At 40.7% G+C, this 24,107-nt stretch overlaps 1 protein-coding gene across 1 annotated transcript in view; it reads right to left on the bottom strand.

Annotated features, from left to right (window-relative positions):
• Positions 1 to 24,107, bottom strand: part of LOC148868885 (uncharacterized) — a 74,330-nt gene that overhangs the window by 13,717 nt on the left and 36,506 nt on the right. Inside the window, exons 6-8 of the mRNA XM_088971347.1 lie at positions 18,081 to 18,197; positions 17,848 to 17,991; positions 15,906 to 16,007 (exon numbers count right to left, since the gene is read on the bottom strand). Of these exons, the coding sequence (XP_088827473.1) occupies positions 15,906 to 16,007; positions 17,848 to 17,991; positions 18,081 to 18,197 (363 nt within the window). The remainder of the gene's footprint in view (positions 1 to 15,905; positions 16,008 to 17,847; positions 17,992 to 18,080; positions 18,198 to 24,107) is intronic.

A 24,107-nucleotide genomic window follows, 5' to 3' on the forward strand; every position in this document is an offset into this window, starting at 1 on the left:
CGACCACTCCAGATCGCCCTCTTTGATTCCAAATCCTGAAAAAAACAATGACCAGGAGAAAAAAAAATCACATAACAGTCCAAATTCTTTGTCTAGCTACTAACAGATAAAAGATTAGTGCTCAGTCTAGGAACATGAAGGAGAAAATGTAGGGTAATGGTATCATTTGTCCTGACAGACCCTTTCCCAGCAATGGGAACATGTGATCTAGCAGCTGTGGAAACTGTATCTCTACCATAGCAGAGGTGGTATGAGGTAAAAATGGTAGAAATGTTGGTCATATGTTATGAGGCTCCTGAGTCTATAATCCAGGGAGATCCCCCCTTATAGTGGATACATAATTTGTAGTGGCATGTGAACTACCTGTATGTGCAAACGAGGTAGAATGACTACCTCCTGATCCACCTGCACTTTGCTATCCACCTGATATTGAGTTGGAACTGGTTGTATCCTTTTGATTCAGGAACTATCCATATCTCTCCAATTCGGCCCTCACTGCAGCTGTCGCAACAAATTCTAGAGAAGTTGTAGTAGGTGGCCCTGATAAATCACCACTCACTACCATATTCACATTTCCCTTCTTATTTCTGAGTCGGCTCAGTACAAGGTGTGGGTAAAGCTTCAAGTAGGTATCTCTGGTATGTTTGGGTTTCTTACAATAGTCACAGATTAGATCCCTTTTGTCCTCCTCCTTCCTCGATTCATTTCCACCCTTATCCCCACTCGGCTTAGGATTCACTGTGCTAACCATAGCTGATTGCTCAAGGCCTGCGTTCCTCATCATCATATTTCTCCTACTCTCCTCTCTAGACACAAAGGCATATGCCTGAGAAAGAGTTACAGTGTCTTGGGAAAGAATATGTTGTCGTGCAATATCATACTCAGGGTTAAGTCTAGGGATGGCAATTTTCCCCATTTTCCCGATCCCCATGGGGATCCGCCCTAAATGGGGCGAGGATGGGGATGATTTCCCCCCCGTAGGGATGGGGATGGGGAAATTTTCATCCCCGTTAGCGGGGACAGGGAGAGCACTCCCCGCCCTGCGGGAACCCCGATCCCCGCCCGTGGAATCCCTACTAATATATATGTATATATGTATATATGTATGTATGTATACATACGTCTATATATTAATGTTTTAAAAATATGGTTGAATATGTTTGAATCTTTTTTAATAGATTGTAAATTTTAATTGTTTTATTTTTATTTTTTAAATAAAATAAAAAAACAAAAATTATTAGCATTATAAAAAATTATGGGGAATGGGGATCCCCGTGGGGATGGGGATAGGGATAACCTTGTCCTCGTTAGCGGGGATGGGGACGGGGACTAGGATGGGGATGGGGATTTTCGCGGGGACGGGAATGGAGAGAGTCTCCCCGTCCCCATCACGCCCCGTTGCCATTCCTAGTTAAGTCCAACTAAAAACTCAAAGACCCTATTCTTTTGTACTAGCTTCTGATAAGTTGTTGCATCTTTGCTACTTTCCCAAACCATAGTCTCCAAATGATCTATCTCCTGCCATAAGGTTTTTAGGGCTGAAAAATAAATAGCAATAGACTTATCTCCCTGCCTACTAGCAAGCACTTGGTTTCTCAACTGTAGCTCTAGCAACATTTTCATTCTATGAATAGGTTTCTGCTAACTCCATCCCAAATCTCCTTAGCTATGTTAGCCCATAAAAAGTTCTTTCTTATATGGCGCAACATGGAATTACACAACCAAGTCATCACCATGTAGTTCTCATATACCCATCGGGAATGGTTAGTTTCAAGTTTCTTTTCCTCACCGATGGCATACGCCAATTTCCCATGAGCACCAATAGCCATCTTTGCCTATTGTGACCATTCTAAGTAGTTTGTACCATCCAACTTGATTGTAGTGACGGTTCCGGCCCCGAAGAGGTCTCTAGCACCTCCTTTCCCGGATCTCATTTCTCCTGAAAATTTGTTTTCAACTACACAGCCCTCCATAACTCTCATATTAGGTTAGGAAATCAATTTGAGATGAAAAAAGAAGGTATTTATCTCCTTTAGAAACCTCAAACGCCCTCTTGGAACCCCAGAAGCCCCTCTTTCCAAAGATTCATTTTTTCTGTTGGAGTGGGAAAAGAGAGAGAAGAGGTTGTCGCTCCCTCCAAAGACCTCCAAAAAGGCTGGGACTTGAACCGCCCCCTTCAGAAAACCTCAAAGAACCCTAGAAAACTAGAGCGCCACTTCCTAGGTCAAAATTGAAGAGTCCTACTAAAACAAGACTCTTCCCCTTTTTCCAGTTCTTCCTGATTTTGGTGTAAAACCCTAGACCAGCTACAAGGGATTGCAATTCCACCAAAAAATCCAAAAAATGGACTTACCTGAAGTCTTCAACCAGCCCTTTACCTTATCATGCAGTCGACCGATCTAGGGCCGCATGATGGTGCAGCTCAAGAAATGTTTAAACTTGCTCTGATACCAAGTAGAAAGGTTTGGACAACCTGTTTTGATATAAAAACTGTAAAAGAAAGAAGAAAAGAAAGAGGAGAAAAGGTTTCAGCTAAGAAAGAGAGAGATGAGAGATAGAAAAGAATGGGAGAAGCTCAGAAATTTTGGTCTGGCCGCCCCTTTCATTAGATTATATACTCATAAATAAAAGAGAGTACAAAGACAAGTATGCCCTTAGTAAGTCGGCTACTTGTGAGAACTTAAAAACACTCTTAACTTAAAACATAGACTAATGGGCCTAAGGCCCAATAACTCCCTAACTATGCTATGTAAATAAAAAACATGTTATATCAGCCCAAAACTCAACAGAAATGCTTGGGGTGCTTAGCACTTCCTAATGTACATTAAGGGCCCGTTTGGCGCGTCTTTCCACGCGCTCTTTCGGATGTTTACAAGCTGGGAAGACCAATTTTTGGTCTACTCCTGTTTGGCTCACGAAAGATCTAGCCGCCAAAAGACGGTGCACCGAAAAGACGCGAGAAGCCCATTTTAGGCTGATTTCGGGAAGCTTCAAATGAAGCTTCCCGCATCTTTCGCGTTTTAATCTCGTGCAGAAAGACACGAGCAGACGCACATCTGCCAGACTGTCTTCGGGCTGCCCAGATCTTATGTCAAAAGCTCAATGCGTTTTTTGACTGTCAGAGCTATAAGAAGATCTTCTCAAAAAGACGCGCCAAAAGGGCCCTAAGCATTTTTTTCTCTCAAGTAATAAACTAATGATTTACCAATCAATAAAAAAAATATCCCATTTTGGATGTAATTACTAAACAAGTCTCAAACTGGAAACTTGGACAACTATACAACGCAATAACTAGAGTTGGGCTTTGCTATTAGAATAGATAGATCATCTTTGGAGTGTTCAAATGAGATATCGTGATCTACTCTGCTAAGCATATGTGCTTTGTTTAAGCATGCAATATGGAAGATCAGGATGCTACCTAGTAGGAATTTTTTTTAAACCAATTCTGATTTGAGCAATTTTTCATCTTTAGGTCTCGAGGTAAACCGAGACAAATGACCGAGGCCAAAATTGGAACCCCCACCCTTTTATTCTGATTTTGCTGCAACACAATGTTTAACCTTTGCAGGTTTTCATTGCGTTCTTTTTAGTCATGTTAGTTTTTGGATTTCAGCTTACTTCATTGCCTAGGAGACATACTCATACATCAGCTTACTTAGAATGTATGTGCCCTGATGATGACTCAAACTTACCTACATTCCTACCAACAGGAAGTTACCCAAGACAACTCCTTGGTAGAGATCACAAGATCAGTAAATACATATGCATCTAATGTAATTTTTATATGATATGTATCATGCATTTGTTCCAAATTGCATGTCCTCTACCAGCATATGGAGCACATTTTTAGCCTTTATGACCATAGAAAGCATTGCTTAAACCATTGGTTAACTGAACAGCTGCTGATCATCCCAAGGATGAGGAATTTGTCGCATCTGCAAGGTAACTGTTTACCATTTGTTCCAAATTGCATGTCCACTACCAGCAATGGTATATGTTGTCAGTCGTTTATGTTTATGTATTCAGGTTTAGTACCATAAGGGTACTGATGTAATTTCCTCTTTGATTACTGTTCGGCTGTACTAGTATAAATAATAATAGATCATTCTTTCGCCCCCTAAGTTCAATAGGGTCTTTCAGTCCTCTCGGCTCCCCTCTCCTATCTCCCTCTCTTCTCTCCTATTGTCTATCACTTGCTCTTGCTCAACATGATATCAGAGCAAGTTCGTCCAGGCCTGAAAACAAATTAGTTGAGGTCATTCTTCAATGCCGAGTAGATTGCCTCTTCATCTCCTAGAAGCTGTATCCCTGATGCTCGACTTCAAGAAGGAAGAAGGTGCCGGCCTGACTGTTCAGCTTCCTAGCGCAGAAAAGAGTTCTGGTATAGAGTCTTTTCGTATTCCAGCCCATATGCTGTTTTCATTGATTGCTCGGCTGTAGAGAGGCTGTCACATGTTGTACGAAGAGGAGGTTCTGGTTTGCAAAGAGGCTGGAGTTCAAGAAGGTACTGTCCATCTGCTGTTCGGGTGCCCTGGTATTCAACTGAAACTGTTTTTTGTTGTTCTTTCTTCTTGCACCCTTCGATGGACTGTTGATGCCCTAAATTTCGGATGTGGTGTTCTCCTCTGGTGTGTCACTACTATTCGGTTACATTGTTGATGGACTGAAGTTTTTTCCTTGACTGTTCTTGCTATTCGGCTACATTATTGATCTCAGTGACTGTTCGGCTACCCTGAAGTTGGTGTCAGCCGATTAGGTGTATGGTGAACTATCACCTTGTGTTTCTCTTCTACTGAGGAGTTGTATGAAAACTGTAAAACCGTAGGTCATACAGACCTGGTTATGTACTGCATTGCAGTGTTTGTATGTTTGTTCATTGGATTCCTACAAAAATTGTAGGTCATACAGACTAGTCCAAGTGCTGCAGCAACAGTGCTTGTTCTTGGCTCTCTGTGAAACAGCAGGTCAGAAGTACCTAGTTGTATGCTGAAATAGCAAGTGCTTCTTCTTTTGTGGACTGAAGGACATAAGATTCCTTTTCTGTAACAGCTCTGTGAGGCAGTGTGCCTTGGGTGTTGTGTGTTCTTAAACCTGAAATCATGAATAGTGAAGATTCAGCCACATCTGGAATCTCCACGATGCTGAATGGAATGAGTGGGGGTGGTGACCTATCCTTCCCTATGACTGTTGTTCCTCTTGATGGATTAAATTACCTAGAATGGCCAAGAGGGATCAAGTTATACATCACTGCAAGAGGGAAGATAGGCTACATTAATGGGAGGATAAAAGAACCATCCTCCGGGAGTGCTGAATATGATAGATGGAATCAAGAGAACAGTATTGTTATGTCCTGGATCTTAGTTTCCATGCAGCCTCAAATCAGGAAGAATTTCATGTGGGCTGAAACTGCGAATGAAATCTGGGAACAAGCAAAGTCTACATATTCAGAATTGAGACACTATGCCAAAATTTATCAACTGAAGGCAACATCTTCTACTTGTAGACAGGGGGAGAGGTGTTTATCGGTCTATTACTCTGACTTAACATCTGCCTGGAAGGAGTTGGATCACTACCAGAGTGTGGATTGGAAATGTGATGAGGATACTAAGAAGTACAAACAGATTGTCTCCCAGCAATGGGTGTTTGCATTCTTACATGGTCTGAATCCTATGTATGAATCTATCAGAGTTCAGATTCTTAGCTCTAAGGATCTCCCTTCTGTTCAGGAAGTCTATGCTCTTGTACAATCTGAAGAAAGCAGGAGAAATTTGATGAACAACCCTGGTGGGGATGTTGTTGTGTTAGTTGCAAAAGGGGGTGTATTTACTGGTGGGGGATCTTCTTCCCGAAAAGGAGATCTCCAGAAAAAAACAGAAGATAAGGAAAAATTGTGGTGCGCTCATTGCCAGAAACCCCGACACACCAAAGATACCTGTTGGGATCTTCATGGGAAACCAAAATGGGCTTAAGATCTGACTAAGAAGCAAAGTTTAGAGGTGAATAAGAAGTACGGGCAGCAAAATACAAGAAACATCACATGGCCAACATGGCTACTCGGGAGCATCAACCTACCATTTCTACAGTGACTCAGACACATCTCACTGGACCTGACCTGAGGGAGGACATTATGAATTCCTTCCGTGACCATTTAGAGCTCTATGGTAGAGCAATTCGTCAGATGGATACTCCTCCCTCAACCTCATTTGCATCTACGTCAGGTAACCCTGCCATTGCTTTCCACGTTGCTTCTCACACCCATGACTCTCCATGGATCATTGATTCTAGAGCATCTAAACATATGACTGGTACGTCCTCTTACTTTCAAACCTATCACCCTCTTTCTAGAAGAGACAAGGTGAGACTAGCCGATGGATCATACTCTTCCATAGCTGGTCAAGGAACCCTCTCTCTTCCTCTTGGCCTTACCCTCTCTGATGTTCTTCATGTTCCAAACTTTCCCATTAATTTGTTCTCTGTTAGTAGTGTTACTAATTCCTTAAATTGCTCAGTGACTTTTTTCCCTTCTCATTGTTTGATTCAGGATCTGGCCTCGGGGAGGACGATTGGTAGGGGTCGTATGGCTGATGGACTTTACATGCTGGAGAATAAGGTTGGTCTTCATGTTACAGAGTCTATGAGTCAGTCCTGTAAGAAAAAAGTCTATTTATGGCATTGTCATTTTGGTCATTTGTCTTTTGAGTCTTTGAAAGTTGTATTCCCATATCTATTTAAGTCAATGTCTGTCTCTGACTTTTCTTGTCAAACGTGTCAGTTGAGTAAACATTGTAGAACTCATTTTCTTCAAAGACATAGTAAATCTGAATCTCCATTTCACATTGTTCATTCTGATGTGTGGGGCCCTGTTACTTTACCATCTGAGAGTGGCTACAAGTATTTCATTACCCTCATTGATGATTATTCTAGATTTACATGGGTATATCCGATGCGAACCAGGGAATAAGTACCAAAAATCATTCAAGATTTCCAGCGGATGGTCTTCACTCAATTTCAAACTGAAATCCAAATTTTCCAATCAGATAATGCAAAAGAATTTTTTCATAGTGACCTCACAGAATTTTTTGCTTCGCATGGTTCTCTTCACTGTAGCTCTTGTGCCCGCACACCACAACAAAATGGTGTGGCCAAGCGGAAGAACCGACATCTCCTTGAAGTGGCTCGAGGTTTACTACTTCATATGAATGTTCCCAAACGGTTTTGGCTTGAAACTGTTCTTTGTTCCACTTACCTTATAAACCGTATGCCCTCTTGTCGGTTAGAGTACAAAGCCCCACATCAACTTCTCTTTCCTAAGGCTCCCCTTCTTTCCATTCCTCCTCGTGTCTTTGGTTGTCGGTGTTTTGTCCAAAATTTGTCTCCCACCCGTGGGAAATTGGACTCTCGTGCTATACCTTGCATATTTCTTGGTTACTCCTTCACTCAAAAGGGCTATCGTGTTTTTGATCCTGTTTCTCGTAAATTCTATGTCTCCTTGGATGTTTTTTTCTTTGAAGATGAGCATTTCTATCCTGTTTCTCCTCAGGGGGAGTGTAGACATGAGGAGAAACTAGTTCAGCTTCCCTCTCTCCCTGACCCTCCACCTTTTCGTGTTTTTTCTCGCCGTCGCAAAGGCCAACCAAATCCAAGAGCTGTAGAGAATCCGGAAGTTGTACCTCCTGTGCCACCAGACTCCTCGAGAGAGGATCATACTCACTCAGGTATTTTAGCTCCCAATGGTGTCCTTGAACCTATTGAAAATGATTCCTCTACTGCTAATGATCTTGACCGTCCTATTGCTCACAGGAAGGGGGTCAGATTGTGCACCACAAAACATCCCATTTCCAACTTTGTCTCCTATGAGAACATTTCACCCTCATTCCGTGCCTTCCTTACCTCTATTGACAGTGTCCCTATCCCTAAGAATGTGGCAGAAGCTCTTTCAGTTCCTGAATGGACAAATGCCACGAGGGAAGAAGTTAATGCCCTTCACAAAAATGGCACATGGGAACTTGTTGATCTTTCCAAGGGAAAGGTTCCAGTTGGATGTAAATGGGTGTTCACAGTCAAACATAAGGCAGATGGAACAGTGGAAAGGTATAAAGCTCGCTTAGTGGCAAAGGGATTTACTCAAGTGTATGGAGTTGATTATGCTGAAACTTTTGCCCCCGTTGCCAAGATGAATTCCATTAGAGTCCTTTTCTCTCTTGCAGTCAATCTGGATTGGGTTTTACACCAACTGGACATCAAGAATGCATTCTTGAATGGTGACCTTGAAGAGGAAGTGTACATGATTCAACCTCCTGGGTTTCTAGCCCAAGGAAATGAACAGAAAGTGTGCAAGTTGAAGAAGTCCTTATACGGGCTGAAACAATCACCAAGAGCTTGGTTCAGTAGATTCCATGTGGTAGTTCAACAGAAAGGATACAGGTAATGTCAGTCAGATCACACACTGTTCGTGAAAAAAGGAAAAGGTAAAATTGCTGCTCTAATTGTTTATGTGGATGACATAATTGTTACTGGTGATTGGGAGGATGAAATTCAGAAATTGAAACTTTTCCTTGCAACTCAGTTTGAAGTGAAGGATCTAGGACCTGCCAGATACTTCATTGGAATTGAAGTTGCCCGATCAAAGAAGGGTATCTTCATTTCTCAAAGGAAATACGTCTTAGATTTACTTCAGGACACTGGAAAAATGGGGGTGAAGCCAGTTGACTCTCCCATCGACCCCAACCATAAATTAGGTGACAACTGTGGTGAATCACTCAAAGATGTGAAACAGTTTCAGAGACTTGTAGGGAGATTGTTATACCTTTCTATGACTCGCCCAGACATTGCATATGTTGTTGGTGTCCTCAGTCAATTCATGCATGCTCCTAGGTGTTCTCATCTTGAAGCAGCAGAGAGAATCCTCCGATATTTGAAGTATCCGGGTACTGATTTGTTATTTCAAAAGCATGGACATTTGAAAGTTGAAGTTTATACAGATGCAAATTGGGCTGGATCCCAAAGTGACAGAAAGTCTACTAGTGGCTACTGCACCTTCATAGGAGGGAACCTTGTTACATGGAGAAGTAAAAAGCAAAATGTGGTAGCTAGATCCAGTGCTGAAGCTGAATATCGTGCTATGGCCCACGGGGTTGCTGAAGGCATGTGGAGAAAGAATTTGTTGGGGGAGTTGGGTTTTCCAGTGACCAAACCTATAACTCTATTTTGTGATAACTAAGCAGCTATAAGCATTGCTGCCAATCCGGTGCTACATGATAGAACAAAACACATCGAAGTTGACAAGCATTTTATCAGAGAGAAAGTTATCACAGGCGAAGTGTGTACCCCCTATGTCACTTCTGAGAACCAGCTTGCAGACATCTTTACAAAGGGTTTAAACCTTTCCAGACATCATGATCTTTGTGACAAGTTGGGCATGATTGATATCTATGCTCCAACTTGAGGGGGAGTGTTGTCAGTCGTTTATGTTTATGTATTCAGGTTTAGTACCATAAGGGTACTAATGTAATTTCCTCTTTGATTACTGTTCGACTATACTAGTATAAATAATAATAGATCATTCTTTCGCCCCCTAAGTTCAATAGGGGCTTTCAGTCCTCTCGGCTCCCCTCTCCTCTCTCCCTCTCTTCTCTCCTCTTGTCTATCACTTGCTCTTGCTCAATAGTATATTCCAACTTGGTGGTCTTGACTTCTAGGAGACCAACAACCAGAAGAGAACTGTAGAGAAGATGGGCCGAATGGCCCATAGGTTGTTTATTCTTCTTGTTATTTTGGGCCCATCCTATCAATATTAAGCTTTTTTAAGTTCTTTGTAAATTCTTGCCCAACTAAGGGCCTCCTTGTAATTACTCAAATATATCTAATAAAACAGTGTTAGAGGGCTGAGATAGAGTGAGTTCGAAATCCTCTTCTTAGAACCCTCATTGCAGAACACTCAACTCTCCTCTCCTCTCTTCAGTTTCAACATGGTATCAGAGCATATCTGAACTTGAACATCCTAGGGTTGGAGGCTTAGTCACGTACTACCTGATTCTTGGAGGTCATTGGACGAGCCCAAGACTAGAATCTCTTGGAGAAGGGGTTCGGTGACCAGGAAGAATCAGAGAAGAAGAAAAAAGGGGAAGGGGAACAACTCGGTTCTGTTTTTGAAGCTCGACTATGTTTGGACTGTTGAAGCTCGAACAGTAAGTTGTGCTTAGTTTTCTGGTTCTTTTTTGAAGCTCGACTATGTTTGGACTGTTGAAGCTCGAACTGTAAGTTGTGCTTAGTTTTCTGGTTCTGTTTTGTATTACCTTCAACTGTTGAAGTGTCCGAAAATCCTAGCTGGTCTGTACTACCTTCAACTGCATTAAATCTGGTTTAACCCAGAAATTTCTGGGCTGTTTTTCTCTTCTTCTTGGACTGTTAAAACCTGCCGAAATATCCTTGTAACAAGGTTGTGTATTGTTACTCTTGTTCGGCTGTTTTAGGGGGCTGTACGAACTGTTTTTGGGGTCTTTTCTCTTCCTTGACAGTGGGGTTGTCTCTATTGCCCACACTGTGTTTGTGAAAAGGCCTATTCAGCAATACCGATTGGTACTTACTCTTCTTGGCTGAGTGTACAACCTTGAAAAGGTACTTCGGCTGAGTGCACAGTGCCTAAGAGTTTCTGATTACTTCTTGAAGGCTGAACTCAGTGTGTTGCCTCCTTGTGGTTGGCTGAACTCAGTTATTGTAGAAGTCATCTGAAATCATATTTGGAGTGTTTACATGATGTACTCCTCAAAGTTTGAAAACAAAAGTGGTGCTGAATATGGACTAGGTCAGGGGACTCCAAGTGATTCCTTATCGACTGTGACCACAGTAAAACTAGATGGAACTAATTATCTGGCATGGTCACAATGAGTAAAGATTCATGTATGTAGTAGAGGAAAGTGGGGGTTCATTTCCGGGAGTAAGAAGGCTTCCCCAGAAGATGATCCATCCTACGAGAAGTGGATGCAAGAAAATTACACTGTCATTGGGTGGCTTGTGAACTCAATGCAGCCACAAATCAGTCAACACTACCTATGGATGAATTCAGCAAAAGAAATTTGGGACAGTGTTGCAGAAACCTATTCCCAAAAACTCAATGTGGCCCGGGCATATAAATTGAGAAATGATGTAAAGAATTTAAGGCAATGAGAGAAACCTCTTGCTGTATATTTCTCAACCCTGAAATCCCTATGGCAAGAGATTGACCTAATAGAAGCTGTAACTTGGGACACCACTAATGATGCAGAGACCTACAGAAAATTGGTTGAAAGGAACAGGGTTTTTGAGTTCTTAACTGGACTAAACCCGGAATATGATATCACAAAACAGAATATTCTTTCCAAGGAGTGTGTCTCTTTGTCACAAGCTTATGCATTGGTGAGTAGTGAAGAGAGCAGAAGGGCTGTCCAGGTTCAAGGGGCTGATATTAATGATCACTTTGCCAATATGGGGATTAAACCTAAAGGGAATGTTGGAACTTCTAGTGGCACAGGAAAGAAAGAAGTTGTATGTGAGTACTGCAAGAAGCCAAAGCACACCAAAGACAAGTGCTGGAAGTTACATCCTAATCTTGTTCCCATTCGGTTTTAGAAAAAATATGATAGTAAAAGATCAGGAAGTGCAAATGTATCTGCCGGGCCAGATAGTGAAGAGATGTCTGCTTCTGCACAGTTGGCAGCCATGAGAGCAGAATATGAAAAGTTTGGGAAGATGATCAGTCAGCTGAGTGATGTGACCTCTGCTTCCGACCCTTCAGGAAATTCTACTACTTCAGCATTTGCTCATTCAGGTATAAGGGCTTCTGCTAATCATGCTACCTCTTCAGGTAATTTCAAGATCCCTTGGATTATTGACTCAGGTGCTTCTGACCATATGACCAATCTGTCTACCTTGTTTGTTTCATATGACTTACTTCCTGGACGTGATAAAATCACTTTAGCTGATGGTTCACTTGCCCCTATCTCTGGTAAGGGAACCATCAAGGCTACGGATTCCTTGTACCTACCTTATGCCCTTCATGTACCTAAACTAAATACAAATTTGTTGTTTGTGAGCAGTTTAACCATGTCACTAAACTGTTGTGTAACCTTTTTTTCCTTCCTACTGTGTTTTTCAGGATCTGGAGTCTCAGAAGGTGATTGGGAGTGGCCATGAGGCGAATGGAATATACCTGCTCGATACTCCGGGACAATGCACTAATCATCTTGGGAATGTTGCTCTTGGATCTGTCTCTTCAGAGTCTGTTAGTCGGATTATGTTGTGTCATTGTCGTTTTGGTCATCTGTCTTTTTCGGCCTTGAGTCATCTATTCCTTGAACTGTTTAAGGGAATTAGTCTGTCCAGTCTTCATTGTGAGTCTTGTGAATTGTCAAAGCATTGTAGAAGCAAGTATCCTTTGAGAAATAAAAGATCTTATGTTCCTTTTAATATTGTGCATTCTGATGTGTGGGGGCCTTACCACTTACCCTCCATGGGTGGCTACAAATATTTTATCCTGTTTATTGATGACTTTTCACGATTCACTTGGATATTCCTGATGAAATCCCGTGATGAAGTTCCAAGACTTGTAAAACAATTCCATGAATTTGTTCTAACCCAATTTGATACCAGGATTAAAATCTTCAGATCGAATAATGCAAAAGAATACCTTGAGAAAAACCTATCATGCTATCTTTCTGACATGGGGGTTATTCATCAAAGCTCATGTGCTAGGACCCCAGAACAAAATGGGGTTGTTGAGAGGAAAAACAGGCATATTGTTGAGGTTGCAAGAAGTATCTTATTTGCCTCACATGTTCCTACCAGGTTTTGGGGTGATGTTGTACTTACTGCTACCTATCTTATAAACCGCATGTCATCCAGGGTTTTGGGGTTTAAGTCTCCCTTCACTCTTCTTCATCCAGACTAAGACCTTTATTCTGTTCCTATTCGTGTCTTTGGCTGCACCTGTTATGTACATGTTCTAAGTGTCAAATGCATAAGTTTGAACCCAAAGCCCAAAAGTGTATATTCCTTGGTTATTCCCCCAAACAGAAGGGTTATTGCTGTTTTGATCCAAAGTCTGGCAATCGGTATGCCTCAATGGATGTCACATTTGATGAGTTTTCCCCTTTTTATGGTTCCTCTCCAGAAGGACATTGTCCACAGGGGGAGGATTTGACACATGTGTTTGCTCTTCCTCTTCCTGTCCCTGTTGAGTCCCTTGATGTGTCTGCCTCTCCCTCAAATGAATCAAGGTTGGATCAGTCGTTCCATTCTCCTTGTCCCAGTACCCTACCTCCTCGTCCTATCCTCAATCCCAAGGTGTATCAAAGGCAAAGATCCAAAAATGTGCAGGTTGTTTCTCCTACAACACATGAGCCTCCTACACTTCCAGTCACAGAAGAGACAACAGGTACTGGTTCAGCACCTTTGGATTCATCCTTCCCTGACCTTGATATTCCCATTGTTGTTAGAAAAGGAAAACGGAAGTGCACTGCACACTGCATTTCCAAGCACCTTTCTTATAGTTTGCTTTCACCTTCATATTTTGCCTATCTCTCTTATGTTACTTCTCATCCTATTCCCAGGTCTGTGTCAGAATCTCTTAAGATTCCAGAATGGAGGGATGCTATGAAATCTGAAATAGATGCCCTACACAAGAATGACACATGGGAAGTGGTGGATTTGCCTAAAGGGAAGGATCCTGTTGGTTGCAAGTGGGTCTTTACTATCAAATACAGAGCTGATGACACCATTGAAAGGTACAAGGCCAGGCTGGTTGCAAAAGGCTATACACAGACACATGGGGTTGATTACTTAGAGACTTTTGCACCTGTTGCGAAGATGACATTTGTGAGGGTTCTTCTATCTTTAGCTGCTCACTTTGACGGGCCCCTTTATCAATTGAATGTGAATAATGCATTTCTGAATGGTGAATTACATGAGGAGGTTTACATGTCTCTTCCTCCAGGGATGTATGGAACTGATATAAAAGGGAAGGTATGCAGGCTGAAGAAATCTCTTTATGGACTAAAACAGTCCCCTAGAGCATGGTTTGAGAGATTTAGAACAACACTTGTTAACTTTGGTTATGTGCAGACACAGTCCGATCATACTCTTTTTGTGAAGAGGAGTGGACCTCTGGCAGTATACCTCATTGTGTATGTAGATGATATTGTAGTGACGGATAATGATGCCTCAGGAATTCATGATCTAAAATCTTTTCTCCATACAGAGTTTGAGATTAAAGATTTGGGGGAATTGAGATACTTTCTTGGCATAGAAGTGGCTCGATCCAATGATGGGATTCTTATCTCCCAAAGGAAGTATGTTCTTGACTTGCTCTCTGAAACTGAAAAGATGGGTGCTAGACCAGCTACTACTCCTATTGATATGAGTCATAAACTCTCAGCCTCAGAAGGGATATTGTTAGAAGACAAAGAAATCTTTCAGAGACTTCTTGGGAAACTTTTGTATCTATGCATGACTCGGCCAGATATTGCATATGCAGTCAGTTGCATTAGCCAATTCATGCATGCTCCTTGAGACACTCATTTAACAGCTGTAGAGAGAATCCTATGTTATTTGAAGGGCTCCCCAGGAAAGGGTATTCTGTTTGCCAAGCATGGTCATATGAAACTTGAAGCTTACACCGATGCTAACTGGGCCGGGAACATTGATGACAGAAGATCTACCTCTGGGTATTGCAGCTTGGTAGCTGGTAATGTTGTTTCTTGGAGAAGCAAGAAACAATCGGTTGTTGCTCGGTCTTCTGCTGAAGCAGAATACAGGGTCATGGCACATGGGGTTTCTGAATTATTATGGCTAAAATCTTTGATGGAAGAACTTGGAGTTGAATATGACAAGCCAATGATGTTGTACTTTGATAATCAGGCTGCCATCAACATTGCTCACAACACAGTGCAACATGATAGAACCAAGCATATTGAAGTTGATCGACACTTCATTAGGGAAAGGGTCTCTTCGGGTGAAGTGTGTCTTCCTTTCATCACATTTGAATGACAGTTGGCAGATTTTCTTACCAAAGGCATTCCCAAGGCAAAACTTCAGCATGATACCAGCAAGCTTGGCATGATTGACATCTATGCTCAGCTTGAGTGAGTTTGAAATCCTCTTCTCAGAACCCTCATTGCAGAACACTCAACTCTCCTCTCCTCTCTTCAGTTTCAACAAGAACCATGGTCCCTCTATATATAATAGTACAGCTTTGATATAGTTTTATTCTTAAACTAACCTCCATAAAGTGGTAGGTGGGTATCCAGCCCATGAAATATACTATGTTCAAATTGTTATCAGATGCTAAGGTAGCTCCTTATTTATCTAACCAAAGCCAAGAATCAGCTGATTAGAATAGTTCTAGCACCACAACAAATATGGGTCTTGTCGAACTTTGATCCATTCATGGTCTTCATATCACCTAATTTCCACATTGAAGAACAACTTATGGGTGCAGATTCCTTGAACATAACTTCTTGAGGAATTGACATTCTGTGGAGATCTTGTAATGATATATGAAAGTCAAACAAGTTGCTTCCCCATTTGAAGAGGCAAGAGATCATATTTGTTTGGAATGACAATAAGAGTTAAACAGGCATCTGTGCATATAGCTTAGCTTGAGTATGATGACACCATTTTGTATTCATTGAACTTCTAAAACAACCTTGATATTAAAACTCCAAATGTAAACACCATGGAAGGCACATGCTACAGAAATTAATTGTATGAATATCAAATTATCTAGTGGGAAACTTGCTTAAAAGAAGCCTATCTATTCAAATCTTTAAAACAAAGGAAAAGAAAAGATAGCAACAATGACATAGAAAAAGGCATTTAGAACCAATACATCTGCTTGGAGAAAATAACAAAACCGGCAATTTAATGCCTACCTGTAACTTTGCAATTCCCTGTAGTGCACTTTTGTAGGCAAGAAGAGAATGCCCTAATCCTATACCCATGTTCCTCAAGACTGTTGAATCAGTCAGATCACGCTGTAAATAGCATCAAACAAGAATCACTGCTTATGATCTACACTTTAATATCATAACCTTCTCAAGCTGCAGCCAATTACCAAACAAAGGTAACTTATTCTCAAAATAATATACCCTGCATGATCAGTGAGCATATAGTTACTAACCAACACAGTATTCCATCAAGACCTAACTGCCAAGGAGCTAGTAGGAGTTGGAAATTGGAGACTTGGAGTAGAATTGAATCATTGGAGAACAAAATTTGAAAAGGCTCCAAAATTTTGGAAACATACACACAGATTGATTGATTGAATAATAGATCTTATCATTCACAAATACTAGCGAAGATGGTCAGTTTGACTAGACAATTATGTCCAACCAGATTAATTAATTATTTCTTGATATCAATTTGATTAATTATTTTTTTTGGTAATAAAAGAATAAGATTTTATTAAAATAAAAAAGAAGGATACGGAGGATGGTGACCAGCAATCACCCAAGAGAAAGAACAATCAAGACTACACCTCCAAAGACCGACTCCAGCTTCTAAAAAAGCAAAGAAAGGAATAACCACCCACAATACAAGAAGCAACAAAGACCAATAAACAGACAAGCCCTGCTGGACCAGAACATGACACACCAACACCCTACAACAGCTACACAAACAATGCCAAACTCCACAAGATTAAACTGAAACCTTTTTGCTTCTCCTGATAGCTGTCTTTGGTTTTTCACTTTTCTAGTAGGCCCAATTCCAAACAAACCCCCTTTCAATCTTGCAAATACTGATGAGATCCAGACGGTTCAAGAAATTCTCTGACTGTTAAATCTTCTATTCACATTAGTATTCTTCTGTAAAACTGTCAGTGTCTTTTGATCATCATTAATTATTATGCAATTGTTTGTAAATATGTAATGAGTTTTTTGAAAAAGAAAAATATGTCAAAGAAAGCCATTAGGTATTTTAGTAACTATAATACACAAATTTACATACACCAACCTATTTCTTCCATATGGAAGGATCTTGTGGCCGATCCAGAGTGTTCATCAGATAAGGGACCACTGGATTGGCAACATATTAAAACTTACAGTCCATTCAGCCATATATCCAACTTGTATTGATGGTTTTCACAACTAACACTACCCATTCAAAGTTTTAATTTCTAGGATAAATTTAACTATTTATCTTGCTTCAAAAAAAACTATTTATTTTGCAAAATGTGCAAGATATTTTGGGCTAAAATGTTCCATAAATAGAGGATAAGAAGAGGACTTTAGAGACTCCTTTTGAAATACAAACTAATTTGTCACATGAAAGATTCTTAGGTCGCTAAGGAAAGCTCACAAGATGACCTGAGCAGAAAACCTACATGCACAGATGAAACTGGCTTCCTAATCAGATCAAGTAGAGACTTTTCCTACACAACCTACTTTATCTCAGCCACATGGAGGATATTTGTAACCAATCCAGACCATTCATCCGATAGGGAACCCTCTGTATTGCCCAAGTTTTGAATCTTGCAGTCCATATCAGCCTCATATCAACCTGAATTTGAAATTTAAAATCTTACAGCACAAAATTTTTCAATTTTTATTTAAAAAGTTATTCATAAAAGAGAGCTTATCTAGGAAATGGGATTCTTTTGAAACCAAAAGTTAGACTTAAAATCCAGGTGGCACTCTTTTATGAACCACCGTTCAGAATAAATTCCACTTAAGAATATCTTGAATTATAAGTGGTCCCTATCTAAGCAGTTTCTTTCCAAAGAACTGTATTGAAATGCACTTCGGATTGAAATAACAAAGAGGATGGTGAAAAGGAGTATTCAAGAAAACTTCATGTATGAAACTACGTATTTACCTGCCACCGCGATATGGGCAACTTTGTGCTGAGGTGATGCAGAATAGCATTAGCCACTCCAAGGTTACCCTCACTGTTTTCAAAGTCAATGGGATTTACTTTGTGAGGCATGGTTGAAGATCCAATCTCACCATCTTTGGTCATCTGGAAAATGAAAGGACACTTGAGACTTAATACAAGAAGATTTTCATTTTCTAAACATTAAAAAGAGTTGGGTGCCATCAGGTGCTCACCTGTTTAAAGTAACCCAAAGATATATAAGCCCATATATCCCTATCAGAGTCCATCAAAATATTGTTGAATCGGATTATTGCATCAAAAAGTTTTGCCATATAATCATGGGGCTCAATCTGCACCATTTATGAACATGTCATCAACATTTTTTTATCAAAGAAAGACTTATTAATGTTGGATGACATGACATGAGTTAACATGTCATCGACATTAATAAAAAAATGCACATATCATCAGCTAACCAAAAGACTATTTCATGCTGTTCTTAATTTCCAATATTACATTACATCTGTAGGATTCTTTACCAAGTCTACCCAGATATTGAAATAATATTGCATGGATGCAGAAATTATATTTGAAGTTTATAAGAGCAATCATCATGCAGAATGGGCCAGTTGCCCCGAAAGCATACAACTGCAGGAACAATTATTCTTCTCCAGTAGTAAGCAGTACAGTAGGTCCAACTCCCACATGGATTCCCTAGATTGGCTTTTTCTACAATGTAGCAGCCATATCAGATGATTCTCCTCAAGTTTCATGTATTTTCCTCTGTTGAATGAACAAGGACAGCCATGTTCTCAGGCTTTTTAGCTTCACTTCTTTTTTTTATTGTTAAATGGTAAAAGTTTTATTGATAATAAAAACTGTACAGTAAATATTTACAAAAGGTATGTTCTTCCTTGAACTTTACAGAGAAACATGGAACAAACACATTGATGATCCCTCACTGTTCATAGAAAAACCACCAAAATAGTAAGTAGAAAACAAAAAATATACTAACTCCTTCACAAGCTAAGAATACAGCAAAAGAATTGGCAGATCTAGGAACCCAAGAGAACACAGATTTTAAAATGTCAGCTAAACAACACATTGCTTTTCCGATATGATGTTTTAATTGCTAAGGTCCTGCAACTCCTTCCACTTCTTTCAGCCAGGAAATGTTAATCTGGCCGTCAACAAGCAAACTTCAAAATAATACCCATCTCACTCCCTGAAGCACATCTCTTAATTATGCCTTAATAAAGTTTCCATATGCACCTCCATTATTTTTGGTGGGTCACAATTGTGACTTTGGCTTCCAAAGAGGTATGAGGGATTGTTGGTTTGAAAATTTTAATAAATTCTCATGCAACATAATTCACTCAATCAAGTGATTGAGTTTTTATTATTTTGGGTAAGGCCCATTCAGGGAATCGTACAGATTGTCCCCCTTAATTGCATCTCCACAAGAAAGTAGATAACATCTTTTGATTCTGACTTGGAAAATTGAATGCATAGAACAAAAGAAAAGAACAATAGGGTACTTAAAAAGAACTTTTCATTTGTGTTTCTTTTACATCAAGTGTACAAGAATGAGAAGAAAGAAAAAGAAAATACAATTGAGAAACTGTACAACAATATATTTCTCTCTTTTCTTTTTGATACAAAGAAAATTTCCTTCTCACTCCTTTCTTCACAATAAGTTGTAGTCAATTAAATGAAATTTTGACTGTAGACAGCCTTAATCCTTGGATTTTTGCATACAAAAAGGGAACTGTAGTCAATCAAACTGAATAGTTGATTGTAAACGGTTTTCATCCCTCTGTTCTTCATTTTCATTTGAAGGGAACCATAATCAGCCCTTGAGAATTAGACTGTAGATGGTTTAATCCCTAACTTTGTCTGGAAAGAGGGACCATAATCAACCAAGTAGAGGCACCTGGTTGTAAATGGTTTAGTTCCCTTTATTTCCTTTCTCGAAAGTGAAAATAAAAGAGAGAGAAAGAAGGATACATAGAAGAAGACATATATAGGAAGTATTCACGAAGAGGGCTTTCCTTTTGCTACTTGTATTAGTGAAACTTCTTTTCCTTCCATGTCTTCTATTAACAGGTGTATTATATGTACTATACACAGGCTTAGTACCTGTAGGGGTATTTTCGTAATTCTGTAGACATATTGTTATGTAAGGCCAGAATAGTATAAATAGAAAGCTTCACTCGACTGAAGCTAAGTTTTGTTGAGGCCTTAACTCAGTTACCTCTTATTCTTCTTCCTCTTCTCCTTTTTTCTTCTTTTCTCCTTTTCTTCTTCTTCTTGGTCTCATGCTCAACATGGTATCAGAGCAGGTCCGTCCAGGCCTAGAAAACAACTAGTTGAGGACTCTCTCCACTGCTACAAAGGAGCTATAGTACTGATGCTTGAAGACAAGGAAGAGGAAGCTTTTCTAGTGCTACGATTAGTCTCCACTGCCGAGTAGGGCTCTGCTACAAGTATGCTGACTGTTCAACTTCCTAGCACAGAAAAATTGTTCGGCTACATGTATTTTTTGCTGGTAACTGGGTTGCTTCGACTAAGAGGACTATAGAAATCCATCCCAGATGTTCGAAGGAAGGCTCTAACCTGAAGGGAAGTTCGAGTTCATGACTGTACTGCCTATTGCTGGTACTGAATTTTTTTTCCCCGTTTATGGCTTCTTGCACGACTGTTAATGTCCCAAGAATCTGAGTAGGGACTGTTCCCCTTCCTCCGATTGTATGTTGCCCTAGTTTGCTCTCTAAGGGGCTGTTGATAAACCCTAGAACTTGAGTGACTGTTCGGCTGCCCTGGAAAGTGGATATCAGCCGATTAGGTGTATCAAAGTTGTGAACTGTAGGTCATTCAGACTTGGTTACACTGCATGTCCAGTTCGTATATTGTTCTGTGGACTCCTACACAGTGTAGGTCATAAACCCTAGTACTGCAGTTGCAGTGTTTGTGCTTGGTTCTCTGTGAGGCCGAAAATCAGCAAGTGTCTAGTTGTGGACTGTTGCAGCTCTGTAAGACTGTGCTTTGGTTTTGTGTATTTCTAAACTGAGAATCATGAGTAGTGAAGATTCAGCTACATCCGAAATCTCCACAATGCAGAATGGAATGAGTGGGAATAGAGATCCATCCTTCCCTATGGCTGTTGTTCCTCTTGACGGGTTAAACTACCTAGAGTGGTCAAGGGGGATCAAGCTATACATAACTACAAGGGGAAAAGTAGGCTACATAAATGGAAGAATCAAAGAACCATCTTCTGGAAATGCAGAACATGATAAATGGGATCAGGAGAACAGTATGGTTATGTCATGGCTTTTGATCTCCATGCAACCGCAAATAAGGAAGAACTTCATGTGGGTTGAAACTGCAAATGAGATCTGGGATCAGGCAAAGTTCACATATTCTGAACTTCGACACTATGCCAAAATTTATCAACTGCAAGCAGCTTCATCTACTTGTAAACAGAGGGAGAGGAGTTATCAGTTTATTACTCTGACCTGACAATTGTTTAGAAGGAGCCGGACCATTACCAGAATATTGAGTGGAAGTGTGAGGAAGATGCAAAATTGTATAAGAAACTTGTCTCACAGCAAAGGGTGTTTGCCTTTTTACATGGTCTCAATCCTATCTATGAACCCATCAGAGTACAAATTCTAAGTTCTAAGGATCTTCCTTCAATTCAGGAGGTCTATGCACTTGTCCAGTCTGAAGAGAGCAGAAGGAACTTGATGAACAACACCGAAGGGGATGCAATTGTGTTGGCGGCAAAGGGGGGTCCATCTACTAGTGGTGGACCTTCTTTCAAGAGAGGGGATCACCAGAAAAAAGCAGAAGATAAGGAAAAATTATGGTGCACTAATTGTCAGAAGCCCCGACACACCAAAGATACTTGTTGGGATTTCCATGGGAAACCGAAGTGGGCTCAAGATTTACCTAAGAAGCAAGGCTCAGATGGTATTAGAAGACCCGGGCAGCAAGGTACCAAGAAACACCACATGGCCAATATGGTTACTCGGGAGAATCAGCCCTCCACCTCCACTCTGACTCAACCACCACATGGCCAATATAACTACTCTGGATCCGACCCAAGGGAGGATATTGTCAACTCCTTCCGTGACCATTTGGAGCTTTATGGTAGAACAATTCGCCAGATGGATGCTCCTCCCACCACTTCTTTTGCATCCACATCAGGTAATCCTACCACAGCTTTCCATGTTGCTTCTCACGACCTTGATTATCCATGGATCATTGATTCTGGAGCGTCAAAACACATGACCGGTATGTCCTCTTTCTTCCAAACTTATCACCCTCTTTCCGGAAGAGATAAAGTGAGACTAGCTGATGGATCATACTCTCCCATAGCTGGTCAAGGAACTCTCTCTCTCTCTTCCCCTTGGCCTTACTCTTTCTAATGTTCTTCATGTTCCAAAATTTCCTATGAATTTGTTTTCAGTCAGTAGTGTTACAAATTACTTAAATTGTTTCGTGACTTTTTTCCCTTCCTATTGTGTGATTCAGGATCTGACCTCGAGGAGGATGATTGGTAGGGGTCGTATGGTTGATAGACTCTATATGCTGGAGAATACAGTTGGCCTTCTTGTTACAGAGTCTATGAATCGGTTCAAAAAGAGTAAAATGTATTTATGTCATTGTCTTTTGAGTCGTTGAAAGTTGTTTTCCCAGAACTGTGTAAGTCCGTGTCTGTTTCCAATTTTTTTCTTGTCAAACGTGTCAGTTAAGCAAGCATTGTAGAACTCAATTTCCTCAAAGAAATAGAAAATCTAAGTTTCCTTTTCACATTGTGCATTCGGATGTGTGGGGCCTTGTTACTTTACCTTCTAAGAGTGGCTACAAGTACTTTATTACCTTCATTGATGATTATTCCAGATACACTTGGGTATATCCAATGCAAACCCGTGAGGAAGTACCAAAAATTATCCAAGATTTTCAGTGGATGGTCTTCACCCAATTTCATACCGAAATTCAAATACTTCAATCAGACAATGCAAAAGAATTTTTTCATAGTGACCTCACGGAGTTCTTTGCTTCACATGGCTCACTTCATCGGAGCTCTTGTGCCCGCACGCCACAACAAAATGGTGTGGTTGAACGGAAGAACCGTCACCTTCTTGAAGTGGCACGGGGTTTACTACTCCGCATGAATGTTCCCAAACGCTTTTGGCTTGAGGCCATCCTTTGTTCTGCATACCTCATTAACCGAATGCCTTCTCGTTGGTTAGAGTACAAAGCTCCACATTAGCTTCTCTTTCCTGAGGCCCCTCTTCTTTCTATTCCTTCTCGTGTTTTTGGTTGTCGGTGCTTTGTCCAAAACCTATCCCCCACCCGGGGAAAATTGGACTCTCGTGCTATCCCGTGCATATTTCTTGGCTACTCATTCTCTTAGAAAGGGTATCGTTGCTTTGATCCTGTTTCACGGAAATTCTATGTCTCCATGGATGTTACCTTCTTTGAGGATGAGCCCTTCTTTCCTGTTTCTCCTTAGGGGGAGTGTAGGTATGAGGAGAAACTGGTTCAACTTCCTCCTCTCCCTACTCCTTCTCCTTCTCCCCTTTCTCCCTCTGATCCTCCACCTTTCCGTGTTTTTTCTCGTCGTCGTAAAGGCCAATCAGGTTCAAGAGCTGAGGAGAATCCAGAAGTCGTACCTCAAATGCCATCAAATTCCTTGGGGAAAGATCATACTCACTCAGGTAACTTGACTCCTAACCTCCATGTTTCCAATGATCTTGACCTTCCCATTGCCCACAGGAAAGGGGTTAGGTTATGCACCACCAAACACCCTATTTCCAACTTTGTTTCCTATGAGAACATCTCACCTTCATTTCGTGCTTTTCTTACCTCTATTGACAGTATCCCTATTCCCAAGAATGTGGTAGAAGCTCTCTCAGTTCCAGAATGGATGAAGGTCATGAAGGAAGAGATTGATGCTCTTCATAAGAATGGCACATGGGATCTTGTTGATCTCCCTAAGGGAAATGATCCAGTTGGATGTAAATGGGTGTTCACTATTAAGCATGGGGCTGATGGAACCGTGGAGAGGTATAAAGCTCGTTTAGTGGCAAAGGGTTTCACTCAAGTATATGGGGTTGATTATGCAGAAACCTTTGCTCTTGTTGCCAAAATGAACTCTATTAGAGTCCTTTTCTCTCTTGCTGCCAATCTTAATTGGGATCTACATCAGCTCGACATCAAGAATGCCTTCTTGAATGGTGACCTTGAAGAGG

Source organism: Nelumbo lutea, chromosome 2 (assembly GCF_056320005.1).
Source record: "Nelumbo lutea isolate HS-2025 chromosome 2, American lotus-T2T, whole genome shotgun sequence".
Taxonomy (NCBI): Eukaryota; Viridiplantae; Streptophyta; class Magnoliopsida; order Proteales; family Nelumbonaceae; genus Nelumbo; species Nelumbo lutea.